Here is a 22,036-nt window from a genome sequence, read left to right as displayed (position 1 = left end):
CGATGGCCACCGGCTGTATCGGCGTTTCTCCGCGTCGGCGCCCACTCTCCGACAAAGGTCTTCGTCCGGCAGACCCCTTTGATTGGCCAACACGCATTAGCAAGGCTAGTGCGTGTGTCTGCACGCACAAGGCCGATAGAAATCGGGGCTACGGATAGGAAGGCCGAGTCGTAGGAGTGGTGACGTAGTCCCCAGAGACGCGATGTCTTTCCTCTTCGCACTCACCTGAATTCAAACGACAGTTTCGCGTCTGTGTTTCTGTCTCCAAAACCCACTGTTCAGGATGAATACGCAGCGGTGACTTCCAGTGACGGCGCCGATTCTTATCTAACAAACTGTTAAGAAAAACTATGTTTCCAAACATATACATCACAGGTACTTGACCGAGCCAGGTGGCGCAGTCTTTAAAACACTAGACTAACATTCGGGAGGACGACTGTTCAAATCCGCGTCCTGCCATCTTGATCTACGTTTTTCTTGATTTCCCTAAATCACTTCAGGCAAATGATGCGATGGTTCCTTTGAAAGGGAACAGTCGACTTCCTTGCGCATCCTTCCCTAATGCAATGGAACCCATGACCTCGCTGTTCGGTCCGTCTACCTCAAATCAACAAACCAACCACAGATACCAGTGTGAGCTGTAACTTCTCCGTGGAGCCTCGTTTGCCCGATTCGCGTTAATCAATACTTCCAGTTAGTCGTGATCGTACTTATTTGTCTTTCTATTTGTTTTTAGTACAGTAGCAATGTACTAGGACCTCCTGCTGAAAAGTAAGCCTCCGAATGCTTTATTATATTCTCAATAGCGGTTGAGGTATTACGTGTCATGCATATTACTCAATACTTCTCTGACGCAAATTGCAACCCTCGTCTGCTAGTGGGCTCCAAGTTGTAGTGAAACATAGAGGTAAAATAATGTAAATGTCGTGTGACTAGGGCCTCCCGTAGGGCAGACCGTCCGCCGGTTGCAATTCTTTCGGATTTGACGCCACTTCCGCGACTTTCGCGTCGATGGGGATGAAATGATGATGATTAGGACAACACCAACACAACACCCAGTCCCTGAGCGGAGAAAATCTCCAACCCAACCGGGAATCAGCCGGCCGCTGTGACCGTGGGGTTCTAGGTGCTTCAGCCTGGAACCGCACGACCGCTACGGTCTGAGGTTCGAATCCTGCTTCGGGCATGGATGTGTGTGATGTCCTTAGGTTAGTTAGGTTTAAGGAGTTCTAAGTTCTAGTGGTTGATGTCCTCAGATGTTAAGTCCCATAGTGCTCAGAGCCATTTTAGCCATTTTGAACGAGCCTCGAATCGAATCCGGGCTCTTAGGATTGACATTCCGTCGCACTGACCACTCAGCTGCCGGGGGCGTGCGACGACATAGAGCTGTGTAACGTAAACATGTTCTGCGAGAGAAACAGCGTGCCGTATTAGAGTTACTAACCGTCCATACATGGAGCACCCTCTCTTCCAGCACGACAATGCCACACCATACACGAGAGCTGCGGTATCTGCAAGAATCAGGCACCTTGGGACAAGGACATAGCCAGAATTTTGTCAAAGGGGTGTCCGAATTGCTGAAGAGGATTGTGAAAAGGCTTATGTCTTCATTCATTTTTAAAACCAAATTTATTTTGGATATCTATAATATTTTCTTTCGGGAGACCTTTTCTTATCTTCTTAAATAAGTGTAACATATATTCTAAGTAGTTCTAAGTTCTAGGGGGCTGATGACCTCAGGAGTTAAGTCCCATAGTGCTCAGAGCCATTTGAACCATTTTGAAGGGGGAAACCAGATGTCGCTAAGGTTGAGCCGCTAGATAGCGTTGTCATTGTACTACTACAGTAGTACAAGTTTATATGCCAACTAGCTCTGCAGATGATGAAGAAATTGAAGAAAAGTACGATGAAATAAAAGAAATTATTCAGATAGTGAAGGGAGACGAAAATTTAATAGTAATGGGTGACTGGAATTCGAGTGTAGGAAAAGGGAGAGAAGGAAACATAGTAGGTGAATATGGATTGGGGCTAAGAAATGAAAGAGGAAGCCGCCTAGTAGAATTTTGCACAGAGCACAACTTAATCATAGCTAACACTTGGTTTAAGAATCATGAAAGAGGGTTGTATACGTGGGAGAACCCTGGAGATACTAAAAGGTATCAGATAGATTATATAATGGTAAGACAGAGATTTAGGAACCAGGTTTTAAGTTGTAAGACATTTCCAGGGGCAGATGTGAACTCTGACCACAATCTATTGGTTATGACCTGTAGATTAAAACTGAAGAAACTGCAAAAATGTGGGAAATTAAGGAGATGGGACCTGGATAAACTGAAAGAACCAGAGGTTGTACAGAGTTTCAGAGAGAGCATAAGGGAACAATTGACTGGAATAGGGGAAAGAAATACAGTAGAAGAAGAATGGGTAGCTCTGAGGGATGTAGTAGTGAAGGCAGCAGAGGATAAAGTAGGTACAAAGACGAGGGCTGCTAGAAATCCTTGGCTAACAGAAGAAATATTGAATTTAATTGATGAAAGGAGAAAATATAAAAATGCAGTAAATGAAGCAGGCAAAAAGGAATACAAACGACTCAAAAATGAGATCGACAGGAAGTGCAAAATGGCTAAACAGGGATGGCTAGAGGACAAATGTAAGGATGTAGAAGCTTATCTCACTAGGGGTAAGATAGATACTGCCTACAGGAAAATTAAAGAGACCTTTGGAGAGAAGAGAACCACGTGTATGAATATCAAGAGCTCAGATGGAAATCCAGTTCTAAGTAAAGAAGGGAAGGCAGAAAGGTGGAAGGAGTATATAGAAGGTTTATACAAGGGCGATGTACTTGAGGACAATATTATGGAAATAGAAGAGGATGTAGATGAAGATGAAATGGTAGATACGATACTGCGTGAAGAGTTTGACAGAGCACTGAAAGACCTGAGTCGAAACAAGGCCCCCGGAGTAGACAACATTCCATTAGAACTACTGACGGCCTTGGGAGAGCCAGTCATGACAAAACTCTACCAGCTGGTGAGCAAGATGTATGAGACAGGCGAAATACCCTCAGACTTCAAGAAGAATATAGTAATTCCAATCCCAAAGAAAGCAGGTGCTGACAGATGTGAAAATTACCGAACTATCAGTTTAATAAGCCACGGCTGCAAAATACTAACGCGAATTCTTTACAGACGAATGGAAAAATTGGTAGATGCAGACCTCGGGTAGGATCAGTTTGGATTCCGTCGAAATGTTGGAACACGTGAGGCAATACTGACCTTACGACTTATCTTAGAAGAAAGATTAAGAAAAGACAAACCTACGTTTCTAGCATTTGTAGACTTAGAGAAAGCTTTTGACAATGTTGACTGGAATACTCTTTTTCAAATTCTAAAGGTGGCAGGGGTAAAATACAGGGAGCGAAAGGCTATTTATAATTTGTACAGAAACCAGATGGCAGTCATAAGAGTCGAGGGGCATGAAAGGGAAGCAGTGGTTGGGAAAGGAGTGAGACAGGGTTGTAGCCTCTCCCCGATGTTATTCAATCTGTATATTGAGCAAGCAGTAAAGGAAACAAAAGAAAAATTTGGAGTAGGTATTAAAATTCATGGAGACGAAGTAAAAACTTTGAGGTTCGCCGATGACATTGTAATTCTGTCAGAGACGGCAAAGGACTTGGAAGAACAGTTGAACGGAATGGACAGTGTCTTGAAAGGAGGATATAAGATGAACATTAACAAAAGCAAAACGAGGATAATGGAATGTAGTCAAATTAAATCGGGTGATGCTGAGGGAATTAGATTAGGAAATGAGACACTTCAAGTAGTAAAGGAGTTTTGCTATTTAGGAAGTAAAATAACTGATGATGGTCGAAGTAGAGAGGATATAAAATGTAGACTGGTAATGGCAAGGAAAGCGTTTCTGAAGAAGAGAAATTTGTTATCATCGAATATAGATTTATGTATCAGGAAGTCATTTCTGAAAGTATTTGTTTGGAGTGTAGCCATGTATGGAAGTGAAACATGGACGATAACTAGTTTGGACAAGAAGAGAATAGAAGCTTTCGAAATGTGGTGCTACAGAAGAATACTGAAGATAAGTTGGATAGATCACGTAACTAATGAGGAGGTATTGAATAGGATTGGGGAGAAGAGAAGTTTGTGGCACAACTTGACTAGAAGAAGGGATCGGTTGGTAGGACATGTTTTGAGGCATCAGGGGATCACAAATTTAGCATTGGAGGGCAGCGTGGAGGGTAAAAATCGTAGAGGGAGACCGAGAGATGAGTACACTAAGCAGATTCAGAAGGATGTAGGTTGCAGTAGGTACTGGGAGATGAAGCAGCTTGCACAGGATAGAGTAGCATGGAGAGCTGCATCAAACCAGTCTCAGGACTGAAGACAACAACAACAACAGGTCAAACGGATATCAACTGCGTTTTTTTAAAATAGGAACCCCCATTTTTTTATTACATATTCGTGTCGTACGCAAAGAAATATGAATGTTTTAGTTGGACAACTTTTTGCTTTGTCATAGATGGCGCTGTAATAATCGAACTGATGACCCCCGACTACATGTGACTGTTGATTGTAAAGTAATGTTGTGTAACAAACAAAAAGTGCAAAGAGAATAAATGTTGTAATTTAATTTTATCAAGGGACCATTCCGAGAGAAGATTAAAATGAGTGCCAGTGAAGTCGGCGAAAGACGGCCAACCTTGTGTGAAACACTGGAGGATTATATGAGACGCCGCATGCAACTATATACAAACAGAACAGTCGATGAATTGGCAACGCCAATAACTTCTTTTGTGTAAGGCATGAGTGATGCCTAAATAAGGTCATGTGTAGAAATAGTGTATTTTTTTAGTTGGGCGTCATAATACGTGTCCTATCTCGGGAAATCTAGCATTGTCAGTGGCTCTAATTGCCAAGAGGAAATCATAAAATGCTACATAACCTAACGAGATGATACAGTGGTTAAGGCGTTGCTGTCATATTACGCGGTGCGGGGTTCAAAACAGTATTCAAACCTCCTGCAAGCTAATGTCACGATAGTGACATTAAACAGACCAAAGCTAATTTTCTACCTACGTCCTCCTCAAACTATTGTATTACTTCACCTCTGATTACCTCGTGGGGATGAGACGTTAAGTTTAAATATCCGGAAATTAAAACTACAGTAATAGGTTTGAGTGCATAAAAAACCAAGTCAGATATGTCTTACGACCATGGTAAAAATGTCCGTTACTTATGGTTCAAATGGCTCTGAGCACTATGAGACTTAACTGCTGTGAACATCAGACCCCTAGAACTTAGAACTACTTAAACCTAACTTACTTAAGGACATCACACTTCGATGCCCGAGGCAGGATTCGAACCTGGGACCGTAGCGGTCACGCGGTTCCAGACTAAGCACCTAGAACCGCACGGCCACACCGGCCGGCGATGTCAGAGTTCATCTCCCCTTTCGCCGGGATTTACGGGAATTAGGTGACTTGTGTATGCAGGTATGGTTCCAGCTCCGTCCAGCGACCTACCAAGGCCTTACTGCTTCCATACTACGACGCGTGGCCAGTGTTATTCGTGCGAAGTGGACATACTGGCTACTAGGTAGGTTGTCACAAAATTCTGTCTGATCGTAGTAGGTACATATGGTGTATATTTCCGACTTCAACCATGGCAGTGCCCCTGAAGCTTTCGAATAATACCGTTGGCGATTATCAACAAGTCGAATTCCTGATGGTGCGGTGTTTGTCAGTGTTTTCAACACACTACGTGAAACAGCGTTCTTCCAAGTCCCCGCTTTTCTTCTGAACGTGCGTCTCCAGCAACACATGTTTTAAATGGTTCAGTGGAGTCTTGCTACCAGCACACAACGACTTTCTCCAATTGTCGATGTCCCATAAACATTTGTATGTCGAACATTATATGAGGAAAACCTGTACGCAATTCACATCTAACGTTTCCACAGTCGTCACATTTTCGACAATGGCACAGGACTTGAATTTTGTCACTGGTTAAATGACAATCGTCATTTGATTCCATTAATATATTCACTTATGAAACCGGGTTTACACGGGATGATATCAATAAGACATACAATAATCATCGATGGTCATAGGAAACCCATAGTCCGCCCCCGGTAGCTGGGTGGTCACCACGACGGACTGTCAGTCCTCAGAGCCCGGGTTCGATTCCCGGCTGATTCGGAGATTTTCCCCGGTCAGGGACTTGGGGTTGTGTTGTCCTAATCATCATCGTTTCACCCCATAGGCGCGCCAGTCGCCGAAGTGGCGTCAAATCGAAAGACTTGCACCAGGGGAGCGGTCTACCCGACGAGAGGCCCTCGTCATACGCCATTATTATAGGAAAACCCTCACGTTACAGTGGAAACCAATTTCCAAGTTTGTTTTTCCATCAATGTTTGGAGCGACATGATTGATAACATGTAGACAGGTCCTGTCATTTTAGAAGAACGTATGGTGGGGCAGAACTACTCACATTTTTTGGTAAATTCATTTGTTGAAGACCTTCGGGACGTTCATTTGCACGCGGACTGCAATGTACTTACAGCATGGCGGAGCCCATCCACATTTTACCCGACGTGTGAAGGAACTCCTCAACCTCACTTACCGTAATTGCTGGGCGCTCGTGGTATTGCAATTACCTACCCGCTAAGATCGCCAAACCTTACACCATTAAATTTTTGTAGGCTGTTTAGGTTTTTACATGGCGTTACCAATATAAAAACCTAAACAGCCTACTTACAAGGTGCACAAACAGTAGGAGAATACGCGAGACGAGCTTCTTGGTCACATCATGGGCTCTGCTGCCCCTATTGGAGAACGTGTAGAGCCTCTCAGACTAGCAAAACAGCATCTTCTCACAATAGTGTACAAATGCACCGAAGTTCACGGAGTGATATTAGAACACTGAGACCGTTCCAACAGTTCTAATGTGGCGTCTACGTTAATACTCAGAGGTGAATGTGTTATAATACGTGTATTTAGTTGACAATTTGTACAGTGCATGATGTAATGTTCACCAACTGTTGCATATATCTGAATCTGACAACGTATTAAATAACAATGTACATTAAATCTATCCTATCTCGGGGATAATTTGGGGTAGGACGTAATGTTTGTATGCAGTCTCTTACTTCCAATAATCATTTCTGTCATATCCCTGAATACTGAACACTCATCTTGGGGCACCCGGTATAGAATAAAACAAAAATATACCACATTTCATATGTTGAAGTACAGTACCTCATCAGTTTTCATGTACAATAATGTCAGAGACTGAAGCTGATTAGTGAGGCGAACTTGCACGTTAACATTCAAGTTACCGTCCACAATCTATTTGCCAGTATTATGTAGAGAGTTACGTCTGTGAAACTGGGCACCTAAAAGCCACACAATAATAATAGAATAATTGGAAATTTTTGTTGACGGGAAAAGAGAACCACAGCGCCTGCTGAAGGAACAGAATGATTTCGGATTAAACCAGTACTCTGACGTCTTCCAAGACTTGGTCGTACAGTTGTGCAGCGAATGAGTCGGGCTGAGTCGAGGATGGCTCAAGCCATTCGTCCGTAGTGTGCGTGTGTGCGTGTGGACCGTCAACACACACACGATAAAAAACTGTGTCAACACTAGAAGTAAACGCATCAGGCGTGAGATGGCGGCGACTTCAAAGTGTACAGTGCTAAAATATTTGAATTTTGACCTTCTTGCCTCGTATTTTTATAAGAAAGTCACAATGTTTCGCATTCTCATTTTACAAAATGTAAACGGGGTTGAAATGTAGATTTCACACAGTGTACAGTAGAGCGAAAAGTTCCGTTAATCTCTGCCCTTTATAGTTTCAAGGCATTATAACATTCTTTTCATTGCCACCTTTATCCATTCTATTATTTTACAGATGATTTTGTGAAACCGCTATGCTTATAGTACGGAAAAAAAAATGTAGACGTTCGTCTCAATTGTTATGTAACAAGCCCATTTGCATTTAACGCCATATAACGGCCACACTTGTTATTTAATGTATGCTGCCTCGCTAAACAGCGCTAGTTTTTGTTACAAGTGTACATGAGGGCTGACAAGATACACTGTATCAAGATTTTAAATATGGTATGTGTTGTTTTATTCTACAAGTATACACGTACGAGGGTCGTTCAATGAGCAATACAACACATTTTTCCTCGGCCAATTCCAGTTTAAAATGTGCGGCATTTGTTATGGGACATTGTGAAATATTTCCCCTTCAGTCCCTATTGTTTTATGAAGTTCCGATGGATGGCGGCGCTGTAAGTAGACTTCAAAGAGGCGTCTGTAACGGAGATGCGTTCCAAGCAGATAGCTGTCATCGAGTTTCTTTTGGTGGAAAACCACAATAGTACAGAAACGTACAGGCGCTTGCAGAATGTGTACGGAGATTGGTAGGGAACAAAAGTAAGGTGATTCGTTGGAAGAGGCGTCTCGGGGGTTCGAATCCTCCCACTAGCATGGTTGTGTCGTCCTTAGCGTAAGTTAGTTTTGGTTAGATTAACTAATGCGTAAGCCTACGGACCGATGACCTCAGCAGTTTGGCCCCATAGTCCTTACCACAAATTTCCAAATTCCAACTCTCATGCGAAGGGATCGATGCATCACAATCAAACAATTCACTGCACAACTGGACGTCTCTTTTGGTAGTGCTGACACACTCTTCCAGCAGTTGGGGGTACTTGAAGGCGTGTGCTTTCTGGAGTTATCGATACCTAGTAGAGGACCATGAAGAGCAACGAGCTTGGTCCAGTGAAGGATGCACTACAAGAGAAGCAGACGTGGATGATGTGGAGGTTACTGATGCAGCAAGAGATTGGCTCCGACGTCGAGCTGTGGAGTATTACCATGTGGGCATATGAGTTCCCAGTGAGGTGGAATAAGGCGCAAACATTGTTGAAAAATAAGGTTCTACCTATACATATATACTCCGCTAGCCACCAAGCGGTGTGTGGCGGAGGGCACAATTCTCGCCAAAGTCATATTCCCCCCCACACGCCTCTGTTCCACTCGCGGATTGCGCGAGAGAAAAACGGCTGTCTAAACGCCTCTGAGCTTTTATTTCCCTTATCTTATCAAGGTTTTGTTGTCAAAGGGTGGAGAATAATAAGGTTTATTGGAATCCTAATAAAACCCACCTGCTTTCAGAAAAAAAGTGTTGCATTACTTATTGAACACGCCTAGTATTATATTACAGCTTATTCTATGAAATGACCAGCAACGGCCTTGCCGCAGTGGCAACACCGGTTCCCGTCAGACCACCAAAGTTAAGCGCTGTCCGGCTGGGCTAGTACTTGGATGGGTGACCATGCGGTCTGCCGAACGCTGTTGGCAAGCAGGGTGCTCTCAGACCTTGTGAGGCAAACTGAGAAGGTTCGTGACTGAGAAGTAGCGGCTCCTGTCTGGGAAACTGACATACGGCTGGGTGAACAGTGTGCTGACCACATTCCCCTCCACATCAGCATCCAGTGACGCCTATCATCTGAGGAGGATACGGCACCCGGTCAGTACTGTTGAGCATTCATATCCTGTTCGAGAGGGGTTTATTTAGTTAGTTTATAAAATGACTGCAATTAATGCTAGGAAAAAAAATTTACGTTGGTATGAATGTTAACGTGACAAGGCTATTGGGTGAATGTTAACGCCACCTAACGGTCACAGATAGTTATTTAAGGTAAGCTGTCTTGTTAAGCAGAACTAGTGATGGTACAAGTGTACATGTCAATCGGTTAGATACAGTGTGCCGAGACGATAAATGTGGCGTGCTTTCCAAAAAATGGTCCAAATGGCTCTGAGCACTATGGGACTTAACTTCTGAGGTCGTCAGTCCCCTAGAACTTAGAACTACTTAAACCTAACCAACCTAAGGACATCACACACACCAATGCCCGAGGCTGGATTCGAACCTGCGACCGTAGCGGTTGCGCGGTTCATGACTGTAGCACCTAGAACCACTCGGCCACCCCGGCCGGCCGGCGTGATATCGTTTTATTCTACAAGAGTTATTGTATTACATGGAGAAATACTATTTTTTATGTTTTTATGAGATAAATTGTTATGATGGGTGTGGTACGAAACATGTTTAGATCCGCAGGATGAAATAATGATTTGGTGACATGTAGGGGCAAAATTTTCATTTGGTACAATGTCTCTTCTCCCTCCAATCACAAATGTGTTACAGAGATTGTCTCTATTACTTATCCACTTTAAGCATTGTGACATCTACATCTACATCCATACTCCGCAAGCCACCTGACGGTGTGTGGCGGAGGGTATCCTGAATACCTCTATCGGTTCTCCCTTCTATTCCAGTCTCGTATTATTCGTGGAAAGAAGGATTGTCGATATGCCTCTGTCTGGGCTCTAATCTCTCTGATTTTATCCTCATGGTCTCTTCGTCAGACATACGTAGGACGGAGAAATATACTGCTTGACTCTTCGGTTAAGGTATGTTCTCGAAACTTTAACAAAAGCCCGTACCGAGCTACTGAGCGTCTCTCCTGCAGAGTATTCCACTGGAGTTTATCTACCATCTCCGTAAGGCTTTCGCGATTACTTAAATGATCCTGTAACGAAGCGCGCTGCTCTCCGTTGGATCTTCTCTATCTCTTCTATCAACCCTATCTGGTACGGATTCCACACTGCTGAGCAGTATTCAAGCAGTGGACGAACAAGCGTACTGTAACCTACTTCCTTTGTTTTCGGATTGCATTTCCTTAGGATTCTTCCAATGAATCGTCGTCTGGCACCAGCTTTACCGACGATCAACTTTATATGATCATTCCATTTTAAATCGCAACCAATGCGTACTCCCAGATAATTGATGGAATTTACTGCTTCCAGTTGCGGACCTGCTATTTTATAGCTAAATGATAAGGGATCTATCTTTCTATGTATTCGCAGCAAATTACACTTGTCTACATTGAGATTCAATTGCCATTCCCTGCACCATGCGTCAATTCGCTGCAGATCCTCCTGCATTTCAGTATAATTTTCCATTGTTTCAATCTCTCGATACACCACAGCATCATCTGCAAAAAGTCTCAGTGAACTTCCGATGTCATCCACAAGGTCATTTATGTATTTTGTGAATAGCAACGGTCTTATGACACTCCACTGCGGCACACCTGAAATCACTCTTACTTCGGAAGACTTCTCTCCATTGAGAATGACATGCTGCGTTGTGTTACCTAGGAACTCCTCAATCCAATCATACAATTGGTCTGATAGTCCATATGTTCTTACTTAGTTCATTAAACGACTGTGGGGAACTGTATGGAACGCCTTACGGAAGTCAAGAAACACGGCATCTACCTGTGAACCCGTGTCTATGGCCCTCTGAGTCTCGTGGACGAATAGCGCGAGCTGGGTTTCACATGACCATCTTTTTCGAAACCCATGCTGATTCCTACAGAGTAGATTTCAGGTCTCCAGAAAAGTCATTATACTCGATCATAATACGTGTTCCAAAATTCTACAACTGATCGACGTTAGAGATATAGGTCTATAGTTCTGCACATCTGTTCGACGTCCCTTCTTGAAAACTGGGATGACCTGTGCCCTTTTCCAATCTTTGGGAATGCTACGCTCTTCTAGAGACCTACGGTACACCGCTGAAGGAAGAGGGGCAAGTTCCTTCGTGTACTCTGTGTAAAATCGAACTGGTATCCCATCAGGTCCAGCGGCCTTTCCTCTTTTGAGCGATTTTAATTGTTTCTCTATCCCTCTGTCGTCTATTTCGATATCTACCATTTTGTCATCTGTGCGACAGTCTAGAGAAGGAACTACAGCGCAGTATTCCTCTGTGAAACAACTTTGGAAAAAGACATTTAGTATTTCGGCCTTTAGTCTGTCATTCTCTGTTTCAGTACCATTTTGGTCACAGAGTGTCTGGACATTTTGTTTTGATCCACCTACCGCTTTGACATAAGACCTAAATTTCTTAGGATTTTCTGCCAAGTCAGTATATAGAACTTTACTTTCGAATTCATTGAACGCCTCTCGCATAGCCCTCCTCACACTACATTTCGCTTCGTGAAATTTTTGTTTGTCTGCAAGGCTTTGGCTATGTTTATGTTTGCTTTGGTTCCGCAGCAGTTTTGTAACTCGGTTGTTGTACCACGGTGGCTCGTTTCCTTCTCTTACGATCTTGCTTGGCACTTACTCATTTAACGCGTATTGTAGGATGGTTTTGAACTTTGTCTACTGATCCTCAACACTATCTGTACTTGAGACAAAGCTTTTGTGTTGAGCCGTCAGGTATCCTGAAATCTGCTTTTTGTCACTTTTGCTAAACAGAAAAATTTTCCTACCCTTTTTAATATTTGTATTTACGGCTGAAATCATCGATGTCGTAATCGCTTTATGATCGCTGATTCCCTGTTCTGCGTTAACTGTTTCAAATAGTTCGGATCTGTTTGTCACCATAAGGTCTAATATGTTATCGCCACTCGTTGGTTCTCTGTTTAACTGCTCAAGGTAGTTTTCAGATAAAGCACTTAGAAAAATTTCACTGGATTCTATGTCCCTGCCACCCGTTATGAACGTCTGAGTCTCCCAGTCTATATCCGGCAAATTAAAATCTCCACCAAGAACTGTAACATGGTGGGGAAATCTACTCGAAATATTTTCCATATTATCCTTCAGGTGCTCAGCCACAACAGCTGCTGAGCCAGGGGGCCTATAGAAACATCCAATTACCATGTCTGAGCCTGCTTTAACCGTGACCTTGACCCAAATTATTTCACATTTCGGATCTCCGACAATTTCCTTCGATACTATTGCACTTTTTATCACTATAAACACGCCTCCGTCTTCACTGTCCAGCCTGTCTCTGCGGTATACATTCTAATCTGAGTTTAGGACTTCATTACTGTTTACGTCTGGTTTCAGCCAACTTTCTGTCCCTAGTTCTATATGGGCGTAGTGATCGTTTATTAATGAGAGCAGTTCTGGGACCTTTCTATAGACGCACCTGCAGTTTAATATTAGCATATTATTATTGTTATTCCCTGTTGCATTTTGCCTGCTCCTACCTTGCCGCGTCTCAGGAGGCGTGTTGTCGGGCCTAGGGAGGGAATTCTCTAACCTAAAAGACCCCCATGTGCACTCCACACGTACTCCGCTACCCTTGTAGCCGCTTCCGGCGTGTAGCGCACGCCTGACCTATTCAGGGAGACCCTAGATTTCTCCACTCGATAGCGGAGGTCGACAAATTTGCTCCCCAGATCTCCGCAGAATCGTCTGAGCCACCGGTTTAAGCCTTCTAATCGGCTCCAAACCAGAGGACCGCAATCGGTTCTGGAAACGTTACTACAAATACTTAGCTCTGATTCCACCCCGCGAGCGAGGCTTTCCGCCTTCACCAATTCAGCCAACCGCCTGTACGAACTGAGGATGACCTCTGAAGCCGGACGGCAGGAGTCATTGGTGCCGACATGAGCAACAATTTGCAGTCGGGTGCACCCAGTGCTCTCTATCGCCGCCGGTAGGGCCTCCTCCACATCTCGGATGAGACTCCCCCGGCAAGCAGACAGAGTGAACACTGGCCTTCTTCCCCGACCTTTCCGCTATTTCCCTAAGGGGCTCCATCACCCGCCTAACGTTGGAGCTCCCAATAACTAATAAACCCCTCCCCCCGTGTGCCTGCTCGGACCTTGCTGAAGGAGCAGCCGCATGTCCACTCACAGGCAGAGCGGGCGATGCCACACGGCCAGCCTCCACATTGACCCTCCGCCTCGTGCGCCGCGAACGCCGCTGAACCCGCCGCTCCCCTTGGGGAGAGGGTGGCCCAACCGCGCCCGGTACCCGCGAAGATGTCTCGACAGCAGGGACAGTGGGTGAAGCATGTAACACCTGGGATGTACCTTGCAACGCACCAGACTCCCCACTGCCGCTACACTCCGAGGCAGCAGCCTGAAGACGGCTGACCGCGGCCGTCAACACGTTCAGCTGTTGGCGAACAGTGGCCAGCTGCTCCTGCGTCCGTACACAACAGTCACACATCCTATCCATCCTAAGGAATCAATTTACTGTAGAGAGTTAATCAACTTTTAACTAGACTGCTAATTTACTAAAGGCGGCTGTCTGTTGACTAAACTGTGGTTGCTAGACATTTCTTGTAGAAAACAATGAAAATAGCACTCATGTCTCTGGACTGTATTGAAAACAAACACTAGCACTACTGGCACTATGGTTGACTAAAGGGACTCTCTGACTGTATTCAAAACAAACACGTAATCTATGGAACACTATTAATAGCACTCGACAATTAAAACTTCCTAAAAGCAAAAACACACGGAAGAAGAAGTGACAAGTAAGAAAAATACAGTTAATACTTAAACTAAGGTAGCTCGCTGCACAGCAGACGGCGGTTAGGACGACACTTTCACTAACATTGACATCGCCAGGCGACGAGTTTCTATTCCAAATTCTTCAAAGTAATGAACTATATGTTGAACAATTTTTGTCGCATCCTTGAGACAGGCGGCAAATGGACTTGTTTGCCCCTGTCTCCGCTTCACGTTAGACGTGTTCTCATATGACGCGTGTGCTGGCTGCTGCAGATGAAGGACCTGCACCACGACCACCTGGTGCGCTTCCTGGGCGCCTGCGTGGACCCGCCCAACTGCTACCTGCTGACCGAGTACTGCCCCAAGGGCAGCCTGCAGGACATCCTCGAGAACGAGCAGATACAGCTCGACTGGATGTTCCGGTACAGCCTCATGCACGACATCGTCAAGGTGAGTAACTGACTAGACGTTACTAGACTGTATGTCAGCGAGCCAGATACTCGTTTGAAATGGAATGCTGCGCTAACATCGATAAGCTGAGACGGCTTAGAGGCCCACAGAAATACAGTGCGTCCGTAAAGTCATGGTGCAGCTTTAATCGGTATCAGAAAAGCAGTCAGACAAGACAGAAATGTGAAGGGTGCACACCTGTTCAGCGCAGTTCGATGTGGCTTCTGTTTGTTGCTCTACACCCATCTCAGTGATATTCTAGTTCTTCCCACAGACGTCTAACGAAATCTCGTGTAACAGAGTGAATCTAAATACACTCCTGGAAATTGAAATAAAAACACCGTGAATTCATTGTCCCAGGAAGGGGAAACTTTATTGACACATTCCTGGGGTCAGATACCTCACATGATCACACTGACAGAACCACAGGCACATAGACACAGGCAACAGAGCATGCACCATGTCGGCACTAGTACAGTGTATATCCACCTTTCGCGCCAATGCAGGCTGCTATTCTCCCATGGAGGCGATCGTAGAGATGCTGGATGTAGTCCTGTGGAACGGCTTGCATGCCATTTCCACCTGGCGCCTCAGTTGGACCAGCGTTCGTGCTGGACGTGCAGACCGCGTGAGACGACGCTTCATCCAGTCCCAAACATGCTCAATGGGGGACAGATCCGGAGATCTTGCTGGCCAGGGTAGTTGACTTACACCTTCTAGAGCACGTTGGGTGGCACGGGATACATGCGGACGTGCATTGCCCTGTTGGAACAGCAAGTTCCCTTGCCGGTCTAGGAATGGTAGAACGATGGGTTCGATGACGGTTTTGATGTACCGTGCACTATTCAGTGCCCCTTGACGATCACCAGAGGTGTACGGCCAGTGTAGGAGATCGCTCCCCACACCATGATGCCGGGTGTTGGCCCTGTGTGCCTCGGTCGTATGCAGTCCTGATTGTGGCGCTCACCAGCACGGCGCCAAACACGCATACGACCATCATTGGCACCAAGGCAGAAGCGACTCTCATCGCTGAAGACGACACGTCTCCATTCGACGGGCACGTGCATCTTCCGCCGACTACTGGCGACAACATCGATGTACTGTGGAGTCCTCACGCCCCAAGTGTTGAGCAATTCGGCGGTACGTCCACCCGGCCTCCCGCATGCCCACTATACGCCCTCGCTCAAAGTCCGTCAACTGCACATACGGTTCACGTCCACGCTGTCGCGGCATGCTACCAGTGTTAAAGACTGCGATGGAGCTCCGTATGCCACGGCAAACTGGCTTACACTGATGGCGGCAGTGCACAAATGCTGCGCAGCTAGCGCCATTCGACGGCCAACACCGCGGTTCCTGGTGTGTCCGCTGTGCCGTGCGTGTGATCATTGCTTGTACAGCCCTCTCACAGTGTCCGGAGCAAGTATGGTGGGTCTGACACACCGGTGTCAATGTGTTCTTTTTTCCATTTCCAGGAGTGTACATATCTCGCGAAGAGACCATGAGGATAAAATCAGAGAGATTAGAGCCCACACAGAAGCATACCGACAATCCTTCTTTCCACGAACAATACGAGACTGGAATAGATGGGAGAACCGATAGAGGCACTCAGGGTACCCTCCGCCACACACCGTCAGGTGGCTTGCGGAGTATGGAGGTAGATGTAGATGTAGACAGCTCTGTGATTGTCTATTTTAAATGATTACTGTCGTCAATACTCTAGGTGATCCAAAGTATCCGGACACCCGGCTGAAAATGACTTAAGAGTTCGTGGCGTTCTACATCGGTAATTCTGGACTTCAATATGGTGTTGGCCCACCCTGAACATTGATGACAGCTTCCAATTTCGCAGACATACGTTCAGTCAGGTGCTGGAAGGTTTAATGGGGAATGGCAGCCCATTCTTCACGGAGTGCTGCACTGCAGAGAGGTATCGATGTCGGTCGGTGAGGCCTGGTGCGAATTCGGCGTTCCAGAACATCCCAAAGGTCTTCTATAGGACTGAGGCCAGGACTCTGTGCAGGCAAGTCCATTACAAGGATCTGATTGTCGTGTAAGCTCTCCGCCCAGGCCGTATATTATGAACAGGTGATCCATAGTGTTGAAACATGCAATTGCTCTTCAGCAGTTGGAAGCAAGAAGGTCCTTAAAACATCAGTGTACGCCTGTGCTATGATAATGCCACGCAAAACAACAAAGGGGAAAAGCCCCCTCCATGAAAAACGCGACCATACCACAACGCCACCGCCTCCGAATTTTGCTGTTGGCACTACACACTTTGGCAGATGACGTGCACCGAGCATTCTCCATACCCACATCCTGCCATCGGATCGCTACAATGTGTTCCGTGAATCGTCAATCCACACAACATTTTCGCCCTGTTCAATCGACCAATGTTTACTCTCCTTACACCAAGCTGTGCATCGTTAGGCATTTACCGGAGTGATGTGAGGCTCATGAGCAGCCGCTCGACCATGAAATCTAAGTTTTCTCACCTCCCGCCTAACTGTCACATTACTTGCAGTGGATCCTGATCCAGTGTGGATTTCCTGTGTGATGGTCTGGGTAGATGTCTGCCTGTTACACATTACGACCCTCTTCAACTGTCGACGGTCTCTGTCAGTCAACAGATGAGGTCGACCTGTACGCTTTTGTGCAGTACGTGTCTCTTCACGTTTACACTTTATTATAACATCGGAAACAGTGGCCCTAGGGATGTTTAGGAGTGCGAAAATATCGAGTACAGACGTATGACACATGTGACACCCAATCACCCGATCACGTTCGAAGTCCGTGAGTTCCGCGGAGAATTCCATTCTGCTCTCTCACGAGGTATAATGATTTCTGAGGTCATTGGTATGGAGTACCTGGCCGTAGGTGGCAGCACAATGCACCTAATATGAAAAAAAGTATGCTTTTGGAGGTGTCTGGACACGTTTGATCACTTAGTATACCTTCGTTACAAATATGTTGCTTCAAATAAGCCCAAAAGCAAAAGTTTAATGGCGTTAGGACCGGGAACTGTGTTGGCCGTGACTTAAAACCAGCTCTTTCTATTCATCGCAGGGGAAATTTTGCTTCCAGGAACTGCAGTATGTAAAGTTAGTTCTTTGACGACACAGTCTGCTCCGCAAAGAAAAATGGGCTTATAAGTTTGTAATGCACCAGAGCACACCACACTTTCACCTTAGGAACATTGTATACCTACTCAGTGCAGGCAGGAGGATTTTCAGAAGCCCGTATTCTGACGTTATAGCGATGTACATAACCACAGATGTAACATGTAGCCGCATCGCTAAACACAATCTTCTTCGCATCTCGTCCATCATAAACGATCTCATTAAGCATACCTGTAGCAAACTCGAATCGTTTGGGTCTGTCAGTCAGTTTCATAGCGTGAAACAACTGCAATTTTTATTCCGAAAAACGGAGACATTTCTTTAAAACCTTATGAAATTTTTGTTTAGGCTTAATTCTCGAGCACACGCAAACACCTATTTTTGAGGCTTCTTAGGTCGCTATTGGGTATAGGTTCCACAGGCTCGTCACTAATCGAAGATCTACCAGACCAGGGTTTTTTTACAAAGCGCTGGTATCCTTTAACTGCTTATCCTGCCGATTAGTGTTATTTCAGTGTGGTTTCTCTTCGTTATACACATGAAACATTCACGTAGAACTGTGGTCACGGAACACAGAACACGCTGAAATTTACTCTATACTGCCCACATCTTAAGTGACATGGCCCGATCCGCTGTTGATACACTGTTCGTTGTGTTGTGTCATCACCTGCGCTCACGCACCATTGAACATCATGCTAAAGAAACTCTTTGCGATACTGTTCAACGTAGCGCAAATTACAGACTTTGATTTCGTTTCTATTAGCGACCACAACGGCACATGACTTTACGGACGCACTGTTTGCCGTTTCGTGGCGACACTATGTCGGTTACACTGTATCTCTATGTCACGTGACATATGTGCCACTGCAGTATGTGACCAGTTAGTACAATGTCAGCAATTCATAGTGGCAAAAGTATAATGGATATAGCTGCGCGTTGTGTACGTTTGACACATAGAGTATTCCAGTCATGTAAAAGCACCATTCAGACGGCGAAGAAGTTATCGTCACGTTGGTTTCGGACAGTGGATGACCCATTCGTTATAACGCTCTATAGAAGAAACGAACTCTCAGAATTTCCGCATTTTCTAAATAGTATTATTTCTAATATAAAATTTACTAATAAAAACAGAAAGAAAGTCAAATATTATTTTGGATATACAGGAACGGAATTTCACAGTATTAAGTCCACAGAAAGTCCACTCACAGGGACAGGTATCTTAACAGAAAGTCCAATCACCAGCCGAAGCAGGAAAAATGAGTTAGTATATCAATGGTGGACCGAGCTACAAGAGTCTGCGAACCGCAGTACTATCAGGATAAGTTCCGTCCTGTAAGAACTGCTTTCAAATGAACCGGCTACTCTGACACAGAGATAACTAGGGCACTGCGCCTTAAAATGCCTAGACATTCTACTGAAAATGATCAAAGTAAAGGGAAAGTTTTCCTTACATTTGTAGAAGCTGTTACAGATTGCATCAGCAGAATACACAGAAAACACGGAATTGATAATGCGCATAAACGAAGAGGAAAAGTTCCACGAATATTTGCAAAGGCTTTACCCCAGCGACTTGCCACAGCAGCAGTATATAAAATCCCCTGCACCTGCTGTCAGATATACACAGGAAATACAAAACGAACCACTAACACCCACCTGAAGGACCAATTGTCGCTAAATAAACAATAGAAGATCGATCGTTGGGGGCAGAGAACCATCAACTGTGGTGGTAGCAAGGTCTCACCAACAACTATGCTGGGGTCTTCACACAATCAAAACTCTAACCGAAACTAAGAAGGATTCAAAAGTGAACAAATTTTGGGCCTTAGTACTAAATGAAACATCGTCAACTCTTACCCACTACAAGCTCTATAACATACGTTCGTGCAATTCCGCGAACTTAGGCAAAGGTTTAATGACGTCATGATCCTACCGTTTCGTGGGTACGTACATGGTGAATCAGATACCCTTACCGTAGTCTTGGAGTTATTCAAGAAAAACGTGAAAAGGTAACCTTCAAAAGAACCCCCACCGGTCAGTATTTCAAGTATATTGTTCATGACAGACCCTCCTAAAATTTTAAAAAAATTGCGACTGCGCGAATTATTTCCCATGTTCGATCCTTTTTGCTCTTCATTGACTGGCCTTATAACGCCACCAGCTTAATCGAGCACGTAAAAATTGAAAAACTGATGTTTGCATGAATTTTACTCAACAGTTTTGAGAATTTTAACGTCATAAAATAAATAATTATATCCTTGCCTTCTACGAAACTAATGTGCTTGTTGACGTAATTAGTTTTACCATTACGAAAATAGTTTATTTTCATTATCCTCTCTGGTACGTCTAAATTCATAATGTTGACGAAAATCCAACTATAGTGACGGTGTATTAGCCCTATCAGCAGAGACCAAAGAAGATGGAATATTGGGAACATTTCGTGTAGTCGGAAATTTTAAGAATTGGTGGGCAGTAGTACCTCTAAAATCATGTTAGAAATCCTGACTGGCGAGTGACGACTGTAGGTATTTCTTGAATAACTTGAAAACCATGGCGTCCAGCGAAAACGTATCCCTCTACAAAAATAACGACATTAAATATCCTACAAAACGACCATATTCACTTTTTCTGTAGGACTCATAGTTTAGTCATAATGTGTGAGGAATATGTATATCACGCGTGTACTTTTTGAAGGCCTGATATATAATTGCGAATTGCATAAGACGACTTCGGTAGGGGCTACTGAGTCGCCCTGTGGAAACAGTTGGGCTTGCTGAGCTTGTTTGAGAGTGTAATGCTTTCTGGGTCGTCAAAGCGTCAGATGATGTCTCCAGCAATGAAAGACGAAACGTTAGGCAGAGAATAATGCCTTGGACCGCTGCCTAATGTCCATAAAAATATATTAGCAATAACGTAAACACAGGCCGTGTAAGCTTGATTATATGATAACAAATACATCTGGATAATTTTTAAACCACGTCATTCCGTTTTAGGGTATTAACATAATATTTAATGCCATTAGGGCACATGATCACTCTGAAGCATTGCTGGACTTGTGACTCATTCGACAACATAAAGCAGCGACACACTGGAACATACATTCCGGCAGTGTAAACGCAACTATATGCTGTAGTGTATGTTTATCCGCTTTTACCTGCACAAAGGGAGCGTGCTTTAGAAAGCTGGTGCCACGACAGCATATATGATAGACACTTAACTCAAAATTTTCGTGTAACACGTCTGTAGATGGACTTCATTAGTGACAACGAAAGGTAACAAACACACACACACACGCACACACACACACACACACACACACACACACACACACACACACACACACACACGCAACACCTCTCTGTCTCTGTAAATACCAGCTCTGCTTTTGTGATCTATCTATCACACATGTTACACGAAAACTTTGACATGACTAATTATCATTTCTGCTGCGTTTCATCAACTTTCTAAAGTGTATTTTCATTTTGTATGGAATGTATTTGCGTTTACACTGCTGCGAACTGTGCCACATCAAATCAGATATTTATGTTATTGAGTGGGTTACAACAGCCCACCATGGATGAAAATGACTGTGTGTCGAAACTGAAACCGCAATCATTAATATTTTAACATCCTAAAGCGGAATGACGTCATTTAAAATTTTCAAGTCTGTGGACCCAGTCTCATTAAAATTCTATATTGGGATTACATTATAAATGGCACAATTTCTGCATGAAATCCTGCTCCCTGCTCTCTCTCTCTCTCTCTCTCTCTCTCTCTCTCTCTTTCTCTCTCTTCGGTCAAACAACATAGGATCTGAGTTCATGCTACCCTCACCTATGGGTTATTAATATTTAGTATCAATAACTTCTGACGTTGGTCATATTTGGTTGTGTAGTGGCGCTAGTGTTTACAGAGTTTGTGTGTGTGTGTGTGTGTGTGTGTGTGTGTGTGTGTGTGTGTGTGTGTGCCTTACACAGTGCTCTCTCGCATTTGTGCCTTGAAAATAACACGCTGCGCACCTGTCGAAATACCGGCTTTTGTCGCAGACATCACCCGGCCACATTTTATACGCTGGGAAAAATTTAAGATTATCAGTATATTTTGAAGCCTTAGTAATCTTTTGTGAGCACGCACAT

General features: G+C 44.5%; 1 protein-coding gene across 2 annotated transcripts in view; it reads left to right on the top strand.

Moving 5' to 3' along the window:
* Positions 1-22,036, top strand: part of LOC126266758 (atrial natriuretic peptide receptor 1-like) — a 1,377,759-nt gene that overhangs the window by 1,138,875 nt on the left and 216,848 nt on the right. For both annotated transcript variants that reach the window (XM_049971275.1, XM_049971274.1), the window contains exon 12: positions 14,611-14,787. In XM_049971275.1, coding sequence (XP_049827232.1) covers positions 14,611-14,787 — 177 coding nt within the window. The remainder of the gene's footprint in view (positions 1-14,610; positions 14,788-22,036) is intronic.

The sequence above is a fragment of the Schistocerca gregaria genome, chromosome 4, assembly GCF_023897955.1.
Source record: "Schistocerca gregaria isolate iqSchGreg1 chromosome 4, iqSchGreg1.2, whole genome shotgun sequence".
Classification (NCBI taxonomy): domain Eukaryota; kingdom Metazoa; phylum Arthropoda; class Insecta; order Orthoptera; family Acrididae; genus Schistocerca; species Schistocerca gregaria.
The sequence above is the reverse complement of the archived record's forward strand: the minus strand, read 5'-3'. Positions and strand labels throughout refer to the sequence as shown.